Source organism: Podarcis gaigeae (assembly GCF_964106915.1).
Source record: "Podarcis gaigeae genome assembly, chromosome: 10".
NCBI lineage: Eukaryota > Metazoa > Chordata > Lepidosauria > Squamata > Lacertidae > Podarcis > Podarcis gaigeae.
The window spans coordinates 58400449-58423863 of NC_139686.1; the positions used below are offsets into that span (position 1 = coordinate 58400449).

At 44.0% G+C, this 23415-nt stretch overlaps 1 protein-coding gene across 4 annotated transcripts in view; it reads right to left on the minus strand.

Annotated features, from left to right (window-relative positions):
• Positions 1-23415, minus strand: part of GRM8 (glutamate metabotropic receptor 8) — a 552158-nt gene that overhangs the window by 80529 nt on the left and 448214 nt on the right. For all 4 annotated transcript variants that reach the window (XM_083699119.1, XM_083699120.1, XM_083699117.1 and 1 more), the window contains exon 8: positions 5700-5836. In XM_083699119.1, the coding sequence (XP_083555245.1) occupies positions 5700-5836 (137 nt within the window). The remainder of the gene's footprint in view (positions 1-5699; positions 5837-23415) is intronic.

Consider the following 23415-nt stretch of genomic DNA (forward strand, 5'->3'; position numbering starts at 1 on the left):
TTTCCTTAGGAGAGCCCTATTTTCATTTGAGAAATGTTGGAGGGTATGGAGTTACGTGACCTCTGAGCCAAGCAGATAAGTAAGTATAAAAGTTGTAAGTACACAAACTTTAAACATCTGGAGGCAGCCATGTATAGAGAAGCATTTAAAGTTTTATTATGTTGTATTTTTGAAGGTGCATGGTGCAGGGCCACACACATCTACTCAGAAGTAAGCACCATCGAGTTACAGGATTGCAGTCCTACTGCCTGTCTGCAGTCGTAACTCCACTTACCTGCAGTAAGCACCATTGAATTCAATAGGATTTATGTCTGAGTAGACATGGTTAGGACTGTGCGGTAAGTCCCCATACTACCCTAGTTTTCTGTGCATTGTTAGTTATAATCCGTGAACCTATTAAACGGCAATATACAGTTGATCTATAAGTTCAACCTTGTTAAAACAAGACAATTTATACCCTTTGTGGCCACAGACAGTTTGATCCACTACCTTGTTAAAAGAAGGCAATTTACATCCATTGGGATCACTGGTCCTAAAGTTTGGCTTGCATCCAAGGCACTTTGGTTTAAACAGGTTGTGGATCAGGCTCCTAATAGCACTGGCAATCAATAAGATTCAACTGGCCCTGGTGCATTTTATATATATATAGCTGAAATGCCCGTCATGTGATAAATTTCACAATAAATGCCATGTGCAATAAACAAATGCACTCGGTTTAAGTAAATTGGCTCATTAAATGTGTATTTGCCTGACTGTAAGGTACGTAGAAATCCACTGCTTTGCAAGAATGATAGCTGAAGTTGTCTTATCTAGCTACTCAGTTATATTTGGAATAGACTTTTCTGCAAGTGGGATCTAAAACAAAATGTTACGTTCTCTCTCTTTCTCTCTCTCCCACACACATGTAAAAATGATCCTTTTCAAGAGTTCTGCCAGCCTAGCCTAGCTCTATGCATGAAGCCAGCCAGTCAGTAAATAGGCTTTTCTGATTTTCTTTCCCAAATACCAGTAAACATTCAGGGTCATTGAGCATGTTTTCAATCATCATTGGGGTGATCATATTAGGGGAAGAACCATAGATCAGTGGTAGAACATCTGTTTTGCATGCAGAAGGTATCAGGTTCAATCGCCACATCTCTAGGCAGTGCTGGGAGAGAGCCCTGCCTGAATCCCTGGATAGTTGCTCTCAGTCAGGAAAGACAATATTGAATTATAATAATAATAATAATTTATTATTTATACCCTGCCCATCTGGCTGGGCTTCCCCAGCCACTTTGGGCGGCTTCCAAAAAATATTAAAACACTGTAATACATCAAACATTAAAAGCTTCCCTAAACAGGGCTGCCTTCAGATGTCTTCTAAAAGTCTGGTAGTTGTTGTTCTCTTTGACATCTGTTGGGAGGGCGTTCCACAGGGCGGGTGCCACTACCGAGAAGGTCCTCTGCCTGGTTCCCTGTAACTTGGCTTCTCGCAGTGAGGGAACCGCCAAAGGCCCTCGGTGCTGGACCTCAGTGTCTGGGTAGAATGATGGGGATGGAGACGCTCCTTCAGGTATACTGGACTGAGGCCGTTTAGGGGTTTAAAGGTCAACACCAACACTTTGAATTGTGCTCGGAAACGTACTGGGAGCCAATGTAGGTCTTTCAAGACCGGTGTTATATGGTCTTGGCGGCCGCTCCCAGTCACCAGTCTAGCTGCCACGTTCTGGATTAGTTGTAGTTTCCGGGTCACCTTCAAAGGTAGCCCCAAGATCCACCAATGGTCTGACTCAGTATAAGGCTGCTTCGTGCATTTTTTAATGAGTAAGCCCATTTAATTAATGAGACATATGCAGAATTGCACTCTAGGGATGGGGGAGAGGATGAAGACTTAAAAACAAACAAACCATGAACAAGTATGGAATTGTGGAGATTGGAAAAATGATAAAGCGAGAAAAACAGAAAACTGACCGATTCATCTATCTCTATGCTGAGTAGACATGTATAAGGTTGCAATGCCCATGGTCCATGCTATCCCCACTTCTGAAAACATCCAGTCCCTGAGTATTTTACTAGAAGGAGCAATTGCTCTTGACCAGGGTCAGCAAACTTTTTCAGCAGGGGGCCGGTCCCCTGTCCCTCAGACTTTGTGGGGGGCCAGACTATATTTTGAAGGCGGGGGGAATGAATGAATTCCTATGCCCCTCAAATAACTTAGAGATGCATTTTAAATAAAAGCATACAGTGGTGCCTCGCTAGACGAAAATAATTCGTTCCGCGATTCTCTTCGTCTAGTGGTTTTTTTGTCTTGCGAAGCAAGCCCATTGACAGCTTAGCAGATTAGCGCTACAGCTGTCAAGCGGCTTCCAGCGATCAGCTGTTAAGCGGCTTATCAGCGGAACAGCTGATAAGCGGCTTAGCGGCTTAAGAAAAGGGCGAAAAAAGTGAAAAAAAACCGCGGGGGGATGCAAGATTTTTTTCGTCTTGCGAAGCAACCCCATAGGGAAATTCGTTTTGCGAAGCGCCTCCAAAACGGAAAAACCCTTTCGTCTAGCGGGTTTTTCGTCTTGCGAGGCATTCGTCTTGCGGGGCACCACTGTACATTCTACTCATGTAAAAACGCCAGGCAGGCCCCACAAATAACCCTGAAATGCATTTTAAATAAAAGGACACATTCTACTCATGTTAAAACACGCTGATTCCTGGACCATCCGTGGGCCGGATTTAGAAGGCGATTGGGCCGGATCCGGCCCCCAGCCTTAGTTTGCCTACCCATGCTCTTGACCCCAGATGGCTGTTGGCAATCTGCTTCTTCGGGGGTTGTCAAGAGTGGGTCATTGTTTGGGAAGATTACTGGACAGCTGAGACATTGAAGGTATAACCAATTAAGGACTGCAATATGAAGCACACTTTTTGAAAGTTAGCCCCTACTGAACAAGGTACTTATTTGTGGCTGAGCCTACATCAGATTGTATTTCAATTGCCAAGTAACCTAAAAAAAAAGAAAAGAAAGAAACAAAGTGAACTGGTTCCTTATCACAGGAAACGCCTCTTTGTTCCAGAGAACCTGTGGCCCTCCAGATGTTACTGGAACTCCAACTCACATCAGCCCCAGTCAGAATGGCCAGTGGTCAGGGATGATGGGAGCAGTAATCTAGCATGTGGGGGCCAGGGGTTCTCCACCTCTATTCTAAGGAGCTCGGGGGAGCATGCGCAGAATTATTTGATTTTATCATTACAACTTTACGATGACCATGACTTGTCAAATGCCACTCAGTGGAGCAGCTTAATGGTTGAGGCGCAGTCTGAGCAATGCCCCCGATTCGGAGCTGAGCAAAGTGAATCTCCTAATTATCTACAACACACAAATTGTAGCAGAATAATAACCTTAATGAAGCTTAATGAACCACAGAAATAAGTGCAAGTATAATAAAAAGGCAATGTCCAAAGCTCACATCTTAGGACTTGATTGGATTTCCAGAGGTATGTGTGTTATTAGCTTAATTCCTCAAAGGCAGGGATGGGGAACTTGTAGCCCTCTAGAAGTTCTTGAGGACCTGTGGACGTTGTTGGACTACAACTCCCATCCCCCCTGACCATCAGCCATGCTAGCTTGGGCTGATGGGAGTTGGAGTCAACAGAATCTGGAGGGCCACAGATTAACCCCCACTCCCCAAAGTCGTAGGATAAAAGTCAATAGACTACCATTAAGTCAACTGGTTCACATAATATGGAATGCATGTTCCATATTGGTATTGGGTATTGATTATTAGTGTGTCATTCTTTTTTTTAAAAAAAAACCCCACACACCTCTAAGTAATCATACCATCAGAAATTGTAGCAATTGATAACTCATACACAAATTGAGAAGAAGGTATGGAGGGAAAAGCAGACAGAGGCATATATTTCAGTAATATCCCATAAACCCGGACATTTTTTAATTAATAGAGCACCATGTCTGCACATCACATCTAAACAGAGTATAGGCAGAAAAGCAACTATACAACTGGAAATACAGCAGAGCTGATTCAGTCAATCCTTTGGGGGAGGGATGATTACATTCAAATAAACCTGAAAACAGTAATTTAAAATGCATTCACGGGGATAGTAGCACTGAATGGTAGCTGTACACAGAACCTAGAATTTATCAGGGGGGCAAAATGCCTGGAAACAAAGGATTTGTTCCTCTTAACTACAAAGATTCCAGACTGGAACTGCATCCCAAAACTGTCCCTTGCTTCTTCTTCCTTCCTTTCTTTTTTAAAAAACATATTTTATATTAAAGATTTCTTGCTTCTTTTGTGTTCCTCTTCCTGTTTTCTTTTCAGCAGAGATTTATAGTTTAGGGGCAGACTCAAGACCACAGAAAAGCAGAGGAACCGATTCCAGCTTCTGAGCCAAAGACCACAGCTTTGTCTTTGCACCCAAGAAAGAGCTAGATGGCCTCTTGCCAAGGAGCAATAGAAAGAAAAGAGCAGATATGGTAAAGGTGTTTTATCACTGTAGCGGATGGTAACGGGAAGCTATTATATGCATTACTGTTGGTAGCACACTGATAATTACTGCAAAGTAGTCTCCGAGGAACAATCATTTGTAAATACTTACACTGTTCTTTTTGTTATTGTTTATCATGGGCCTGTTACACTACGAACCAAAGCTATACGATGCCTGTTTGGTCTGTCAGGAAATACATAGTGATAAATGAAGCCTTTAAAGGTTTGCACCCCTTTATTTGATACTTATATAGTATTTTTTTTAATTTGGGGGATCCAGCTTTGATTTTAGACCATGACTATGGCATTTCACTAAAAATATATATTTGCACAAGTCTGCTTCTGGGATAAAAGCCCACACTCACTGTAGCTCCTAGTCCAGCATTTATCAAACGACAACACCTTCCCATTTCATTTTCTCTGTCAAAGGACCCCTGAACACCTGCTGCAGAACTTTTCCATAATGGGGAGGATATGGGGTAATATTATAGCTCAGGGTAGCTAGCACGGTGCCCTTCATATGGTGAAGCCAGTGTGGTGTAGTGGTTAAGCACATCAAAGTGCAAGTAGATAAATAGGTATTGCTCTGGCAGGGAGGTAAACGGCGTTTCTGTGCACTGCTCTGGTTCGCCAGAAGCGGCTTAGTCATGCTGGCCACATGACCCAGAAACTTTACGCCAGCTCCCTTGGCCAATAAAGCGAGATAAATAAGAAAGCACAACCCCAGAGTGGGCCACGACTGGACCTAATGGTCAGGGGTCCCTTTACCTTTACCTTTATAGCATAAAACAGTCCCTGCCCCCAACATGCTGTTTGACTCCAGTTCCCATCAATCCCAAGCAGAATGGTGAATTATCAGGCATAACTTGGAGGCAGTAGTTCTCTGAATATTAGTTTTGGGGAATCACAGATAAGGAGAATGCTGTTGCACTCGGGTTCTGCTTATGTTTCTTCTCACAGGCATCTGGTTGGCCACTGTGAAACTACATGCTGGACTGGATGTTTATTTTATATTAATCACAAACAGTATGAAGCAACACTTGTGCCTTCTCTTTTGATACCTTTTAGTATTCTTTAAGAGGAATGGCTTAAGTTTCAGAAACACGTTGTGTAGAAGCTCTGAGGAAACAATGCAAGGAGCATTCTGTTTTGTTTTGCTCCTCTTAAGTAAGAGTAGCCAAATGAGCTAAACTGTACAATTGAAAATAACAATGTGCAGTGACTTACACTTAGATGAAGCTGGTTTGTCCAATGCCCAATGATTTTGTATTCTGCGGTTCTGTTGGTTAGCTGATATTGAAAGATATCATAGCGCCCAGGTGCATCTCCATTCTCATTGAAAATAACAGGTGTTCCAGCACTGCCTGTAAGAGATCGTAACACAAGGATTTCAGGTTTCTGTGTTGTTGTTTTTAAATTACAGCATAATGTGCTGAAAATCAATTGTGGTTGGAAAACAAGGCTTAGCAGTAATGTGATCACCATGGTAGCTCTACCACAAATCCACAACTTTCCAAGTTACAAACACTTTTCTTATGGTTTAAGGAAGAGGTTTCTACAGCGGACATGTCTTGCTGGGGAAAGTAACATGAATTATGACAACTATGACTACACATGGCCGAAGCGGATTTGCATCACTTCCAGCAATACTGAAAAGAGAAAAAGAAAAGGGAAGAAACATGAAAAGCACTCCATCATTCAGAAAAGAGAAGCAGATTTATCTAGTCACATTACTGGCTAAATCCTTTTGCTCTCTGGCAGATTGGCTTGGAGTTCAGATCAGTAAAGATTCACTGGGTTGCTAGCTGTGTTAAACAATTTCCTATCCAGTAAGGGACAAGGTGTGGGACGCGGGTGGTGCTGTGGGTTAAACCACAGAGCCTAGGGCTTACCGATCAGAAGGTCGGCAGTTCAAATCCCCACAACGGAGTGAGCTCCCATTGCTCGGCCCCTGCTCCTGCCAACCTAGCAGTTAGAAAGTACAAAGTGCAAGTAGATAAATAGGTACCGCTCTGGCGGGAAGGTAAACGGTGTTTCCGTGCGCTGCTCTGGTTTGCCAAAAGCGGTTTAGTCATGCTGGCAACATCTCGGCTAATAAAGCGAGATGAGCGCCGCAACCTCAGAGTCGGCCACGACTGGACCTAATGGCCAGGGGTCCCTTTACCTTTTAAGGGACAAGGAACACTGAAACTTCATTAATGAGTTACTTGGGGTGACCCCAAAATCCCTCTCCACAAAAAAAACCACTTTGTTTCTGTTCGTCAAACCAGTGCTCTTGAAACAGACATGTAATTTTACAGTCTTATCGAAAAGAATAAGGCAACATCACTCAGTGACAGTAGGGTAAGGTGGGGCAAGGCAGGTGTAACAAGTCCTTGCCTGGTCAGCAGAGAGTCCCATTTCTCCTCCAATTCTTTCTCTGGAAACAGCTCCCAGAGGCTGGAGGGTTGGGCAAGGCAGGTGGGGAAAGCCCTTGCCTGGTGGCTAGCAGAGTCACATTCCCCTCACCTGATAAGAACAGGTCCCACCATCATTTTCTCAAAGTACCATGTGATAATACCACCATCATTTTCTCAACGTACCATGTGATAATTTCTGTTTGACACAAAGAGGCATTTGCCTTTCAAGATATCTATAGGGGAGGAGGGAGGGAGAGAATTGCTGAAGATTACATTTCCTATAGAATTTATCTAAATATGTCCCATAATCACTTTGAGCCTACACTCCATTAGAGCCGTAATTAGTCAAGGAAATAACGAGGAGGGGGAGAGAATAAAAGAGAGAATACCATTTACTCTGTCCACAGTCATATTTATTTAACATACATTATTAGAACTATCTCCCTAAGAAAATATTCCTCCTTCACTCCCTGTCACAAGGAAAATGGTCAAATGGAGCAGCTTCGGTAATGAACAGTCGCCTATGAGGCAAATATTTCTGAAAGACTGAAGGAGCTTGAACACACATGAGAGCTCAATTTAGTGCCTATTAGCCAGAAGACATACCTAGAAAGAAACATAATGAACTAAGAATGTTCACATACGGCATAAGAAATGAAACAGGAAGCGCTTCATCCTTATGAAGACCTTTTTATTCACTTTTTATAACAACTTGTGTTTTTTATAGATCTGGGATTCGCAATTTTACATTTTCTGTTTTGCTGTAGATCTGCCAGAAAGAGCCATTTTAATGCTGCTTTTATGGCTTTCCGTTGCATTTTCAATGTTATATTTTATCTCTTTAATTTTGGGGAGCCGCCCAGAGAATGCATGTTATTGGGTCGCCACACAAGCGCACTATATCAATAAATAAATTCATTTCTATAATGTCCAATTTTGAAGCTGGGGGAAATCACTGGAGAGCGTGTTGGAGATGAATGAGGGAAACTCAGTTCCAAGTTTGTATTTGGCTAGAAAACTCACTGTTCCAGTTTGCACCTAATTCTCAACCACAGTTCAACACTGTGTGAGTGAGCTGAAAAAGCCTGAGCAAAGTCCTGAGCTTGCATGCTTACTAAGACAGTGGGGAGACAGACTCCTGTAGCATTCGGTTTCACTTCATGTGAATCCTGGCTTGCGTGGCAAGGCCCTGAACCCTCCCCCTTTGTTGGAATAAGGACACTTGGCACCAGTATTTTAGGTTAATGGGCTACAAAAGGCCACAACTTTATTGGTTACAGAATATGAGTGGTATTGGCTTAGGCACTGAAACCAAACCAGTTCTGTTGACCTTTAAAGCCCTAAACGACCTTGGTCCAGTATACCTGAAGGACCGTCTCCACCCCCATCGTTCTGCCTGGACACTGAGGCCCAGCACCAAGGGCCTTCTGGCAGTTCCCTCGCTGCGAGAAGCCAAGTTACAGGGAACCAGGCAAAGGGCCTTCTCGGTAGTGGCACCCACCCTGTGGAACGCCCTCCCACCAGATGTCAAAGAGAAAAACAACTACCAGACTTTTAGAAGAAATCTGAAGGCAGCCCTGTTTAGGGAAGCTTTTAATGTTCAATAGGTTATTATATTTAAATATTTTGTTGGAAGCTGCCCAGAGTGGCTGGGGAGACCCAGCCAGATGGGCGGGGTATAAATAATAATAATCATAATAGTAATAATAATAATAATAATAATAATAATAATAATAATAATAATAATAATAAACCAAGTATATCTGACTCCTGCCCGCCATGCAGAAAGTCTCAAAAAGGTTAACCACTAGTAGGGGAGCCCTGTTGATGCACTTCAACTAGGAGCTCCACCAGGGTCACTGATAGGGGTTGTGCCATGGCCCTAGGCTTTGGATGGGGCCATGCCCCCCCTGGATTCCTTTAACAGAATACCCTTGAAATAGGAGGGGTAGGTGATGGCCTCTACCTCCCCTCACCACCAACGGGATACTCCAATGACTAACCGCCAAACCTTACAATGTTGTGACAATTTGCTATGAGGTAGGTGAAAAACCAGGGGACGCGGGTAGCGCTGTGGGTTAAACCACAGAGCCTAGGACTTGCCGATCAGAAGGTCGGCGGTTTGAATCCCCGCGACGGGGTGAGCTCCCGTTGCTTGGTCCCTGCTCCTGCCAACCTAGCAGTTCGAAAGCACGTCAAAGTGCAAGTAGATAATTAGGTACCGCTTCGGCAGGAAGGTAAACGGCGTTTCCATGCGCTGCTCTGGTTCACCAGAAGTGGCTTAGTCATGCTGGCCACATGACCCAGAGGCTGTACGTCGGCTCCCTCGGCCAGTAAAGCAAGATGAGCACCAGAAGCCCAGAGTCGGTCACGACTGGACCTAATGGTCAGGGGTCCCTTTACCTTTACCTTAGGTGAAAAACCAAATGGCTGGTGCCAATTTGCCAAGTGGAAGAAATTCCTACCAGGCCCCTTCAGCAGGCTACCAACTGAAGTCCATAGCCAAGGTGAAATGATTAAGAGCCTAATCTTAGGGAGGAAGGGTGGGAGAACTGTGCGAGCAGGAACCAGAGAAAGGGGGCGAGTTCCTGCCCGTAGGCTGCTTAAATGGTGCGTGCTACGCCCCCTGGCCGACCAGATTGGTCGGCCTAGGGCGTGTCACGGAGAGAACTCCCTATGATGTGGGAGCTAGCCACACCCTCATGCACGGGGCGGGCTCGCGTCCAGCCCACAACTCCATTTCCCCAGGGAAGGGAAATGGCTTTGTTATTACATACAAACCAAAGATAGTAGTTTGCAACAAGTTCAGTTTAATTCAACAGAGACCATTTGCCAGGAGACACTACACTAGGGCCCTCTCATGAGACTAGGGCCCTTCAGGATTTAACCTCCTTCTGTCGTGCCTGTAAGACAGAGCTATTCTGCCTGGCCTTTAATTTGAATTCAGCCTGATCTTTTATTTCCCTTCTCTTCCCTCCCCCTCCCCTTTGATGAAGATTACCCGCTCTGAGACCCCACAGCTAATTTTCCCCTGGCCTTCTCGCTGGCCCAAGTAGGACCAATTCAGCCAGTTAGCCCTGGTGATTATCTAATGCTTATTAGATGGATTTCCCCTAAACTGAATTCTGAACTTTGAATTTTATTGTTACAGTCATACAGTTGAATGCGCTTCAGGTTGAGCGTGTTTGAGTTGCACTCCGCGACAACCCGGAAGTAACGGAGCATGTTACTTCTGGGTTTTGCCACTTGCGCATGCACAGACGCTCAAAATGACGTCACGTGCATGTGTGGAAGCGGCGAAACACGACCTGCGCACACACAGACGCGCCGTTGCGTTTTGCGTTCCGTTCGGGATGTGAACGGGGCTCGGGAACGGATCCTGTTCGCATCCCGAGGTACCACTCTATTGATGTTTTTATACTGTATTTTATGCTGCTTTTACAATTAAGCATTTTAAATTTGTTGTTAGCCGCCCTGAGCCTGCATAAATAAAAAAAAAAAATATTATTATTATTACACTAGCTGCCTAGCTGGTGGGTTGCTGTTGTTCACTGGGAGGGCAAAGGGCAAGGCAGTGGGAAGGTTAGCACAGTGCAAATGCACTGGCAGGAGTGCCAGATTGGCTCCACTGGTGTGTTCGCACTACACCTACCTCCCCACTGCTTCCCCTTTCCCCCTCCCAGTAGGCAACAACAACCCACCTTCTGGAAAAGCTCATCATTTGGTGCAAAGGTAGGACAGAAATTTAGCTAACAGATCAATGGAGCTTCCAACTCCTGCTTTGAATAGGTATAAAACCACACACTTCATTGAGACTCACTTACAGGATCACAGCTTTAGCAAACTAGAAATTGCACATGTTTTTGAGAATTACTCGGCTCCGAGAAATTTGATATAAGCAGTGGCTGAGAGCAGCAGACACGTATTGATTTATCTGCAAAGGTGCCTAACATTAGTGCATTGGTCAGCATTCTGTAGATGTAGGTAACCTTTTTTTTTAGAGAGAGAGAGACAGAGACAGAGAAAAACATGTCAGACTCTATCAGCAGTCTATCAGAACAGTCCAATGCTGCATTTTAATTAATATACTGCTGTTTTGCTTTGGATGCTGGATGAAAGTGTGTCGAGGTGTAACACACTGCACATCCAAAGTCTCCTACGGCAATGGCATCCCAGAGCTTCCCAAAGTCTTTCCGTACATTTCAACGGCAGCAACTGTATAGCAAATTGGGATGCTGAAAATGCTGGAATCCCAAGAATCAGGATGGTAGCAGCTGGCAGGATGAGGTGGCTTGGCTTACAGGACTTCCCCATGTAGAGGTCGTTGCTGTTAACCAAGCAGGGATGCAATGCAGAGCTCAGCACAGTGTGGAAGCAGCAGTGGAAGCATCAGATTGGCTCTGTCACTGCACCAACCTACCTGCCACTGCACCCCTCTCTGTCTTGTTTATTGGCAGCAGCTTCCACATGCCAGGAGCTCGTCCTACTCTCAAGTAGGACCCTGGCAGAGACACATGCCTGACTGGCATGCTCACTCACTCCTGGTCTTTCGTTCGGGAGCTTCAAAAGCTTTCTTCTGCCCGATCATCACAGTGACCGATGCCAACAGACATTGGCATACTTAGGGATCCACAGAGTCTTCGCAGCTTGCATAACAAACCTCATCAACTCAGCATTTTGGCTAATCTACTTTATTTACATATAAACACACACGGAGCACTGCAACATGGCTCCCTCTCTCTCTAGCATCAGACAGCAAAAAGAAAGAACAAAGGACAATAGTCCCACTTCACAGAACACAGTAACGCAAACATCCTGTCTCCATCACGTCCCGCTCTGTGGAGTCAAAACATACACCGTCATGTGATAGACAACATTCTCATGACTGCAATCACGGAGCAGGAATTCTAACACCGCATCGGGAAGTCAGGGAAGGCATGTGACACCACCACACCAGCTACTACTGGAGCAGAGAAGGTAAAAAAGGACCCCTGGATGGTTAAGTCCAGTCAAAGGTGACTATGGGGTTGCAGCGCTCATCTCACTTTCAGGCCAAGGGAGCCAGCCTTTGTCCACAGACAGCTTTCTGGGTCATGTGGCCAGCATGACTAAACCGCTTCTGGCACAACAGAACACCGTGATGGAAATCACGTGAAGGTAAATGCTATTTATCTTCCTGCCTCAGTGGTACCCATTTATCTACTTGCACTGGAGTGCTTTTGAACTGCGAAGTTGGCAAGAGCTGGGACAGAGCAACGGGAGCTCACCCCCATTGCTGGGATTCGAACTGCCAACCTTCTGATTGGTAAGCTCAAGAAGCTCAGTGGTCTAGACCATAGTGCCACCCGTGTCCCATGTTGGACCAGAGAGACATGCCCACTACAGGGTACACTTGCCCTCCCTCCACTAAATCTTCCACTGCCCAAGAGACAAGTCAGGCAAAGGCCTGTATTTCAAAGGGCAAAGCAAATGCTTTGCATGAAAAAATCCTGCAGTTCAGTCCTTGACATGTCTTGGAAGAATTGAGAAAGGGTCTCCTGCCTGAAGCTCTAGAGAGCTGTTGCTAGTCAGTGTAGATGATACTGGTTTAGATGGGGCAATTGCATGGGCAGTTTCCTGCATTCTCTGTCAGAGGAAACTGCTGTAATGAGAAAGCATGCGTAAGCTGGTTCTCTCTTGCATATGTATGGCTACTCCTTGATTCCTGGTGAAAGGTACGAGCAAGTAATCAGTGTGAAATAACTTCTAAAAAGTATTAAACACAGATCAGAAATACAATTCTTTAATAGCAGTGTTCAATGGCAGTGTAGACCCCCCCCCCCACTTGCAAGACATCTTCTACCAAGGAGAAATTAAATACAGACTTCTGGGCAATCACGCTAAACAATTGTTTCATGGTTGTCAATTTGTCAATAAATTTAGATCAAATGAAACAAGACGCATCAAACATTTTCAAAATATTGCCCGTAGTGGTGTACTGTGTATATGCCAACTTGTATAATGCTTAGTTTCGTCAACAAAAAGGAGCACAACTTTTGTGGCATGCTGCAATGGCACACCAAGAAGCACACAAAAACACTGCTTTAACTAGCATCTGTGTGAGGCAAAGCAGGTCTCCTACATTATGCTGACCGAATCACATTCTCACTAGGAAAGGATTCTGGACAAAACTGCTGACTCCACAGCATACAGCAATCCCTTGAGATGGTCCATTTCTCCTGAGTCACTCTCAGCTCTGTCATCTCTTATTTGTACTAAGTTTGGAAACTAGCTTTGTGATGTCCTAATGGGGGAGGTGATGCCTTTGTCCATTGCATTGTGTCATTCCATGATGTGCTTAGAAAATTCAGGGCTGTTAATGTCTGTCATTGAGTTCATCCTACTGATAAGAAGAAGAAGAGTTTGGATTTGATATCCCGCTTTATCACTATCCTAGGGAGTCTCAAAGCGGCTAACATTCTCCTTTCCCTTCCTCCCCCACAACAAACACTCTGTGAGGTGAGTGGGGCTGAGAGACTTCAGAGAAGTGTGACTGGCCCAAGGTCACCCAGCAGCTGCATGTGGAGGAGCGGAGACGTGAACCCGGTTCCCCAGATTACGAGTCTATTGCTCTTAACCACTACACCACATTGGCTCTCACTTATCACACTGATAAAATAAACTCCAAGTAATGGGGCCTCCAAATACTTTTAATTCTAATATTCATAATCCACACCATCAAAAAGCCAGATGCCTAGATTTAATTCAGAGAAAAGCAACTCGGTTAGGCAGGGTAACTCCTTCAAAAGTAGGCAAGAATGATTTTGGAACAGCATGTGATCCTTGAATGCTGCGCAGATCAAAATAAAAATTGCTTCAAATATGAAGCCATATTGAGAGTCTGCTGTGGTTTATAGCCTCATCTGTCATTATCATTAATTTCTATAATCAGTTTGAGTGCCAGGGATCCCTCCCACCCCGCAAAACCTGGATTGTTTACCTTTTTAATTAGCTGTTAAACGCAGCCACAAAATTGTCTGATGTAGATAAATTAAATTACAGTGGTAGATGAAACAGAAAAAAGAAGAGCGCTGATATGAATGTACAGTACTAAGGTGCCCCCAAAACAATCTTAAAAATAAAAAAATGGATGGTTGCTAATCTGCTTACCTCTATTGTGCATTTAACAGAGACTGATATAATAGGTTTAAACGGAAAAGGAAACTTATAAAATTTAGAGCTCACTTTAAAGACAGAATGCCAAAGAAAGAATGATAAACAACTAAGTGGAACTAAAGCATTCTAATTAGAGACTGGTACACTGGCAGATAAAAGTGTGCTGCGTCCAGTTTCGTGATAAATGAAGCTATTATCAATGCAAACCCACAAACAGAAGAATGCTTTTCAATACGGATTGAAAATAGAAAATGATTGTCCTCCAACAGCTATTAGAATCGGCATAGACAAAGGCAGGATCTATTATCAGAACAGTGTAAAAGAGATGCTCATTTTGACTTGGTGGCTCTAAAAGATTCTTCTAGCATAGAATTCTAGCCCGCTCTCAAATGAGTGTGCCAGACATTGCAGAAAGGTACCTGCTTGGGATCTTATTGCACAAAAATCCCACTTCTTTTTCATTTCATTTCTTTAACAATATCTGTATACTGCTTCACTGTAAATGAAACCTCTAAGCGGTTTACAGATTTAGGATTAAGATGTAAAGTAGATGATCTATGAAACTGAAGATCTTTCCTCCGACAATGACCAGTGCTGGATTACAGACAGGGACTTTGAAAGCATACATAATATAGAAAGGGGGTTTAGTGTACTTTTTTGCCACCTGTACAACAGTATTGTGCCAGATAAATGCCATGTCAGAGAAGAGGTCTCAGATAACATCCCACCCACTCAGTTAGTCCTGATGGAGAGAAAATCCAACGCTTCACTTCAAATCCTGCTGTCCAAAGGGTCTTTGTCAATGGTTTGTTGCTTGCCACAATCACAGTTGCCCTGCATGACATTTTTTTTGGACTTCCAACATCTTGTGCAGTACAATCGCATAAATCTTCAGTTTAGGGATGAACTGATCAATCTATTTTTGTCCCAGGTCCATTTTGCATCTGCTTTTATTCTAAGTCCATTCTGTCCTATTTCTGCACACATATATTTTTTTTAGAGTACACAATTAAGTTCTGTGTGTGCATTTCGAAACGTGTTTTACCATTAATCCATTAATGCACCTTGATGAAGTTTTGAGCTGGAAAATGTTATCACAGAATTTGGAAACGTGTGAAATCTAAAGAATAATTAATTGCACTCAATCTTTAAAGGTAAAGGTACCCCCTGACCATTAGGTCCAGTTGCGGATGACTCTGGGGTTGCGTGCTCATATCGTTCTATAGGCCGAGGGAGCTGGCGTTTGTCCTCAGACAGCTTCCAGGTCATGTGGCCAGCCTGACTAAGCTGCTTCTGGCGATATCAGAGCAGTGCATGGAAGTGCTGTTTACCTTCCCTCTGGAGCGGTATCTATTTATCTACTTGCACTTTGATGTGCTTTTGAGCTGCTAGGTGGGCAGGAGCTGGGACCGAACAATGGGAGCTCACCCCATTGTGGGGATTCGAACCGCCAACCTTCTGATAGGCAAGCCCTAGGGTCTGTGGTTTAGACCACAGCGCCACCCGCGTCCCTATTCAATCTTTACATTAGCCCAAATTAGACCAACACAAAATGCTCCTCCATGCATGCTCAGACACAAGCCACGCTGATTTCAATGTGCTTCACTCCGACGCAACTGAGCATGTGATTGCAGTCTAAATGCTCTTATTTAAATCAATGAAAGCATTGTTCTTTATTGATTTAAATAGGGAGATAACCGGGCTTTGCATTGGAGAAAACAGCAGATAAGAGATGAACAGGAAACTTGCAGCTGGATAACTTCTTAAAGAGCAAGACAAGAGGAAAGGCAAAAGATTATGTAGAGGCAGGGCAGCCCCAACAATCACCCGGAATTGATGGCCAACGCATGGGGAGGTGACTTGAAATCCTGCACTGCCGTGATTGGAAAATCCACTTGCAAAATATGGTGCCAAGGCAAAGCCAAGAAGATGATAGTACCACCTTGGTAACCCTTAAACCCTCACTAGCTGCTTTTGTGTCATACTCTGATAAATCTCTGCCCTGTGTGAAATGTACATTGAGTTTGTTTGTTACTATGTATTTTTGTGTTTTTATGTTGTAGACCACCCTCTGGTCCCCTGATGAAGGGTGGTATAGAAATTTAATAGATAAAAGTAAGTAAACAAAATAGAAATAATTTCAGGGTATTTATTTAATCGCTTGCATTACAGAAAAGCAAGTTGTGAAACTATTAATAATATTCAGTTTTTCTCTTTCTACAATTATTTATTAAAGCTAAAGAATGTCTTATATTTTTTATTCTTATTTTTTAAAATCCTGTTTAGGTTCATGATTAGTCTATCATGGGCTTCCTCAAACTCGGCCCTCCTGATGTTTTTGGCCTACAACTCTAGCTGATCCCTAGCTAGCAGGATCAGCGGTCAGGGATGATGGGAATTGTAGTCTCAAAACATCTGGAGGGCAACATTTGAGGAAGCCTGGTCAATCATTACCTTCAAGGAATCACATTTACTCATCCCTACCTGCTTTGCTTCATTATCATCAATTTATTATTTAAACCCCCATCCATCTGGCTGGGTTTCTCCAGCCACTCTGGGTGGATCCCAACAGAATATTAAAAATACGATAAAACATCAAACATTAAAAACTTCCCTCAACAGGGCTGCCTTCAGATGTCTTCTAAAAGTCAGATAGTTGTTCATTTCCTTGACATCTGGTGGGAAGGCGTTCCACAGGGCGGGCACCACTACCGAGAAGGCCCTCTGCCTGGTTCCCTGTAACCTCACTTCTCACAGGGAGGGAACCACCAGAAGGCCTTCGGCACTGGACCTCAGTATCCGGGCAGAACAATAGGGGTGGAGACGCTGCTCCAGGTACATCCTTCAGTTACACTTCAGTTGTTGTAGCATTTCCATAGCAAAGCCATGCAAAGCATGCAATCTGATCTTACAAAGGGCTGCTCAAAAATGCACTCTACTGCATTCGGTGTGGCTTACTTTAAGGTAAGAGTACATTTGACTGTATCCGTAGTATCATTACAGTAACCCTTGCACCCTTTCTGCATAATAAATTGTATTAATTCTCAACCATCAGATAGGAAACACAGAGTCTGTAGAGAAATCTCATCCATAAGCAGCAAAACCATTAAAGTTGAGATGTTGGGGTTAGCAAACTATTTACAGATTGGAAATGGAGGGATAAGAAATCATTACTATTCTTTACTGTCTTAATCCTTGGTAATTAGAGCAACTATCAATGGATTATTGTTCAGTGTAACAAGAAAACTATTTGCTGCGCTTGTTGCAGGGATATTAATACCCAAAGTCATATGCAAACTATCAATAAAGCATTTAAAAAGACATCTTAATTTGCCATGCCATGCCTTCAAAGAACTTATTAGGCCACAGGTTTAAGCTTATCAATGGAAAACATTATCCTGTCTCTGATCCAAAATGAGAGATGATGCCTTGTGGCCTTTTCTGGAATTAAGCCTTTTGAAATAATTCCGGTGAAGTTAATCCCATTGGGGATGGAATATTAGCGCAGGATTATAAAGCAGCCACCTTATTTTTTATTTTATTTATTTCAGTATTAAAAGCTTCTGCATTCCAAGGTGGCTCACAACAAATAAAACCATAATGTAAAACAAAGCGTGTTCTCCAATAAATGAGAGCACGTGTTGCGGTGTGGGCCACGGGGCCAGGCCTCTTTTGCCAGGCAGATTAATAGTTGTTGCCTGGCATCATGATTGGGTAACCGGGTTGCTGGGGCAAATTGTATGTTGCAAATTGGGTGGGTGGGACCATAGTCTTTAAATATTGGTGCACTCTGGTTTCTCTTTGTTTTTGCAGAGTGCATCGGATCACCCGCCCGCCCGCCCTCTTTCCGGTTGACCTTGCTTTGCCTGTCATGGGGTCGTCTGCTTTGGAGCAGGGGCCTAGTAGGAATTTTGACATTTGGTGTTTGGCTGTGCCATTTGGTTTTTGCCTACTACTCAGCAATTCGTCACAACTTGTAAGGTTGCGGTTAGGCATTGGTTATAATATGCTGGTGGTGGAGGGGTCAGGCTGGGCCTGCCCCTCCTATTGCGCTGAAGGGAATTCCGTTAAAGGAATCCTGGGGCTTGCCACGATTTCGTCCAATCCCTGTCATGGGACCAGGGCCGCCCAATCCCTGTTATGGGAATCCTTGTTACAGGACCGGGCAGGCAAGCTTTCGGGGAGCTGCTGGGGTGAGCGGCGTGGGTCCGACGCTTAGCTCAAATGACCCCCCAGTTTGACTTTCTCTTCTACTGGCTACCGATCGGACCTCGGGATGTCAGTTCTGTCCCAGGCGGGGGGACAGATAGTCATAACCAATGTCTAAACAACCACTCACTGATTTTGTATTTTAATAAAGTTGTGGCCAAAATAGTGCCCCAAAACCAAAACTAAAATTACGTGTTATGTGTGAAGTTATTTGAGGGGTGGCCTGGGGACCTACACACGCAACACTTCTAAAACAACACTTGTAAAAACTACAGGTGTAAGGGAGGCAGTAACTGAAAACAGTGCCATCATAATAAAACAAAACAAATACAGTGGTACCTCGGGTTAAGAACTTAGGTCTGTTCTTAACCTGAAACTGTTCTTAACCTGAAGCACCACTTTAGCTCATGGGGCCTCCTGCTGCCCCCGCGCCGCCGGAGCATGATTTCTGTTCTCATCCTTAAGTTCTTAACCTGAGGTTATATTCCTGGGTTAGTGGAGTCTTTAACCTGAAGTGTATGTAACCCGAGGTACCACTGTACCATAAAAAGCTGACCAGAATTTTTTTTATTTTAAAAAAACACATAAATTTCAGAGTTTTCTAAAAAACCAACAGAGAATTCTTCCTTAAGAATGAAACATGTAACTAAGGGTCAAACAATATGTTGCATACAAGAATGTACTTAAGTCCCCTGGGCTACTGCTTCTAGGAAAAGGAGTTTCCAGGAGGCAAAATGGCCCTCCCCTCCCCAAAGATCAGGCCCATGCCGCTGTGCCCTCCCTGCCCCTGTTGCACCCTCAGCTCAGGATAGGGCGTGTGAGGCCCCACAAGCACTGCCCCAGAGGAAAGCACTTGCAGCGCATCGCCATTGGGAGAGGGTATGAGGCTCAGCAAGAGAAGGATCTGCTGCTTTTCTGGAGCCTGCTCTCCTGAGGCAACTGCCTCGCTTCACCTCATGGGCCAGCCCTGTGTTAAACCTTGGTTTAGTGCTAAGGTTATGAGCTGCAGCAAGATCAAACAATGCTTGGGGTCCATATATCTCCCTTCCCTCCTCCTCTACGTCTCCACCTCCATCGTTCTGCCCAGACACCGAGGCTCAGCTCCAAGGGCCTTCTGGCGGTTCCCTCACTGCGAGAAGTGAGGTTACAGGGAACCAGGCAGAGGGCCTTCTCGGTAGTGGTGCCCGCCCTGTGGAACGCCCTCCCATCAGATGTCAAGGAAATAAACAACTACAATGGTACCTCAGGTTAAGAACTTAATTCGTTCTGGAGGTCCATTCTTAAGCTGAAACTGTTCTTAACCTGAAGTACCACTTTAGCTCTTAGGGACTCCCGCTGCCGCCGTGCCACCACTGCATGATTTCTGTTCTCATCCTGAAGCAAAGTTCTTAACCCGAGGTACTATTTCTGGGTTAGCGGATCTGTAACCTGAAGTGTCTGTAACCCGAGGTACCACTGTATCTGATTTTTAGAAGACATCCCTGTTTAAGTTTTTAATGTCTGATGTTTTATTGTGTTTTTAATTTTCTGCTGGAAGCTGCCCAGAGTGGTTGGGGAAACCCAGCCAGATGAGTAGGGTATGTATGTATGTATGTATGTATGTATGAATAAATAAATAAATAAATAAATACCACCACCACTACTACTACTACACAGTCAGCAAAAGAGCTTATGTGGAGGGAATTCTGGCTAAGATCTGTGGATGAATCAGATATCATGCTTTCAACCAAACACTGCTCAGACACACAAACTGCCATCCATAGGTTATAAATCTACCTTGTTTAACAAAACCAGAGTTTATCCTTAAGCAGGGGAGGCAGCAAGCGAGTAGTGCAGTACTGAATCGTGGTTTAACACTATGTGTGAATGCACACACTGGCTAGTGTCAAACAGGATGAAGTGTATACATAACTGGGTCTATATGTTCTGGTGAAGAGGGCCGAGAAACCAGCAGATTGTGTCCAGGATGCCAAATTAGTCCAAACGGCTAATTAGTGATAGGTCTCTTCACTTTCTGCTAGAAAGGAAGAAATGTGCATCGAAAACGAGGCCCAGAAATTGGCCAACTCTGAGCCGATTTAAAAGGGCAAGTCCAAACCTGCTGAGTTAAAAGCAATTCACACCTACCTCTTGGTTAGAAATAGCACAGCGTGTGAGAAGCACACCCCGCCAGGTGATGCAGCAACATATGTGAGATGCTCTGTTTTGAGAATCTCAAAGAAAAAAAATATTTAAAGCCCTCGGAGCACCTGCAGTTCAAGAGAATTTCTGAACTTGAAAAATTGGGATGCCGAGCTTTGTGTGGCAAAATCCTACTTCCCCTCGCCGTTTCCTGCAGCCGCCTTAACGCTAAACCTTAGGTAGCAGGAAAGAAGACAAAGGGATTGTGCTGATTCAAGTTTTAAGATGTAATTGTGCCAGATTGGGAACACGAATATGGTACATTGTTACGGAACTGTATTATTTCCTGACTGGAGAGTGCTGACAGTCCTATACGCTGTGAGTTGTGATTATATCTGTGCCATCTGCGTTGTATTATCTCTTAGGCTTCCCTCTCGGGCTTGTTCAGTTCCTTAGCAGGGATTAAAATGTTTAATTTATTCTGTTTTCTGAAAGTGTCACGATGAAAAAAACCTGACTGGGTTCAAACGATTAATTGCACCCACCTAAGGAAAAGTGTGGGGTATATACAGTGGTACCTCAGGTTACTTATGCTTCAGGTTACAGACTCCGCTAACCCTGAAATACCACCTCGGGTTAAGAACTTTGCTTCAGGATGAGAACAGAAATTGTGCTCCGGCGGTCCAGCAGTGGCGGGAGGCCCCATTAGCTAAAGTGGTACCTCAGGTTAAGAACAGTTTCAGGTTAAGAACGGCCCTCCAGAACGAATTAAGTACTTAACCCGAGGTACCACTGTACATACATATTCCTCATCAAAAAGGAGCTCGCTTTTTCAAATGAGAATTTTCACATCACAAAATTAAATTGCAGCTGAGTGGATTTGCATGTTTACCTGCCACACGTAATGCCACAGTTTTTCTCTCTTTATGCAATTGAGTCTGTGTGAGAGGTTTTTTGTTTGCTTTTTCTCCATGGTATTTTTCTAGAAAAAGATGTGCCAGAACTCACCACAAACACCTCCCTCGTTCTCTTAGAATGGCAATGGTGCCCACCTGAGAGGTGCCAGAACTGAGTTCCGGTGAGTTCTGGCTGAAAAAAACTCCTGCTTTTTATAATGGTGCTGGTTCTTCGTGACCCCATGGACCAGAGCACGCCAGACACTCCTGTCTTCTACTGCCTTCCGCAGTTTGGTCAAACTCATGTTAGTAGCTTCGAGAACACTGTCCAACCATCTCGTCCTCTGTCATCCCCTTCTCCTTGTTCCCTCAATCTTTCCCAACATCAGGGTCTTTTCCAGGGAGTTTTCTCTTCTCATGAGGTGGCCAAAGTAATAACCATAAATAAATTAGAATAAAAAGTGCACCCCACCACGCAGACCATTCCATTGTAACTATCCAACATGCCAAAATTTCAGTACCTCTTGTGATGGTTTGACCCCTTTCCATTTTAACAGTACGCAGTCTACAAACACCCTCCATATCTCCTCAAAATCATTTCTCCTGAATATTCCTCGTCTTACCTTAATGGCACATGTTCATTTATCGTTAATAGCTATATCCCACACCTCTTTATACCATTCTTCCATTTTATATCCTGCTTGCCCCTTCTACTTCCTAGCTATAATAATTCGTGCAGCTGTCAATAAATTTGTGAGCAAGTCCTTCATAGCCTGTTAGCCTTCCACCCTATTGTAAATTGACAATAATGCTGCCTCTGGATGGATGCTGGTATTCTTGAGGACTGAATGGTGGTGGCCCCACCTCCTCCTTTTCTTCTGACAGCTCCAGTATTTCTTCAGTAGTTCATGCACCAAAGGATCCTTCAAGGGGATCCTCAGGGCAAGAAGGAACCTGCTCCTCAAGGTCCTTGATCTGTGGGGTGTTTGGTTCATTCTCTGTGTCTGGTTCCAGCTCAGGGCCAAGCATGGCAATCTCTTTGTGCCTAAAAGCTCTCTCTACCAATCTCCCAAACACTCCTTTTACCTTCCCTGGTAAGCAGCCATATCAGGAGCAGTAGCACTCCCATTGTGAACATTTTGCACCCTTTGAGGCAACCCCTGAGAGGAGTTCTTTTCAGAGACACAAAAATCATCCCAAAGCTCAGTTCTCCTTTTGGCTCAGCTTTAGTTGCAATCCAAAAATCAATTAATCCAAAAGCAGCGCTGACTGAAGTCAATGGGTTTTGCTTTCCCTTTGCAGGGGATCTTTTGAGTATTCATGTTTTCTGTTGGGTTCCTAAATAAATTTCAAGCATGTTCCATACAAGCTAGGTCTGGAGCATCATTTAACACTGCTTAGTGCTGAAAATCCCTGCTTCAACCCCTAATCTGTCAACAGAGATAACAGCTGTCACAAAAGCAGGGGCTCCTCCAAGGTGCAGTCTCTCACAGAGAGTGCCACTTCGCATAATAAAACACCGTTGCTGCAACAGCACAAAACATTGTGAACTTCAGAGGCTCACAGGGGAACACCTCAGTTCGGGAGCCGAGCCAAGCCAACCTGTGGCTATTCTGCATCTTCAGATCAGTATGAATCTGCCGCAATCCATTCATGAGTCTCACCCTGGAATCCTTAACAGATGCTAATATTGCTCCTGAATCTTTGTGCACAGCAAAGGGGATAATTTCTAATATGTTTGCTCAAATCTGCACAGTGGTACCTTGGGTTACAAACTCTGCTAACCTGGAAGTAGTACCTCAGGTTACAAAGTTTGCCCCAGGATGAGAATTGAAATCACACACCTATGGTGCGGCGGCAGCGGGAGGCCCCATTAGCAAAAGCACGCCTCAGGTGAAGAACAGTTTCATGTTAAGAACAAACCTCTGGAACAAATTAAGTTCATAACCAAAGTTACCACTGTATTTGCTTTCATTAAAGGATGCTTTAATAATGTTTATCTGCTTTCATGAAAGGGACTGACTTATGGGATCTTTAAAGGAAAGAAGCTAGTAGCCTATACAATATCAAGTATGGATCTGTCTCCCACTTTATCTTCAGCAAAAGAAAAAAAAGCTTCATTAAGCTTTACAAACAGTCAAGGAGTTTGTGTGCGTGTGCGTG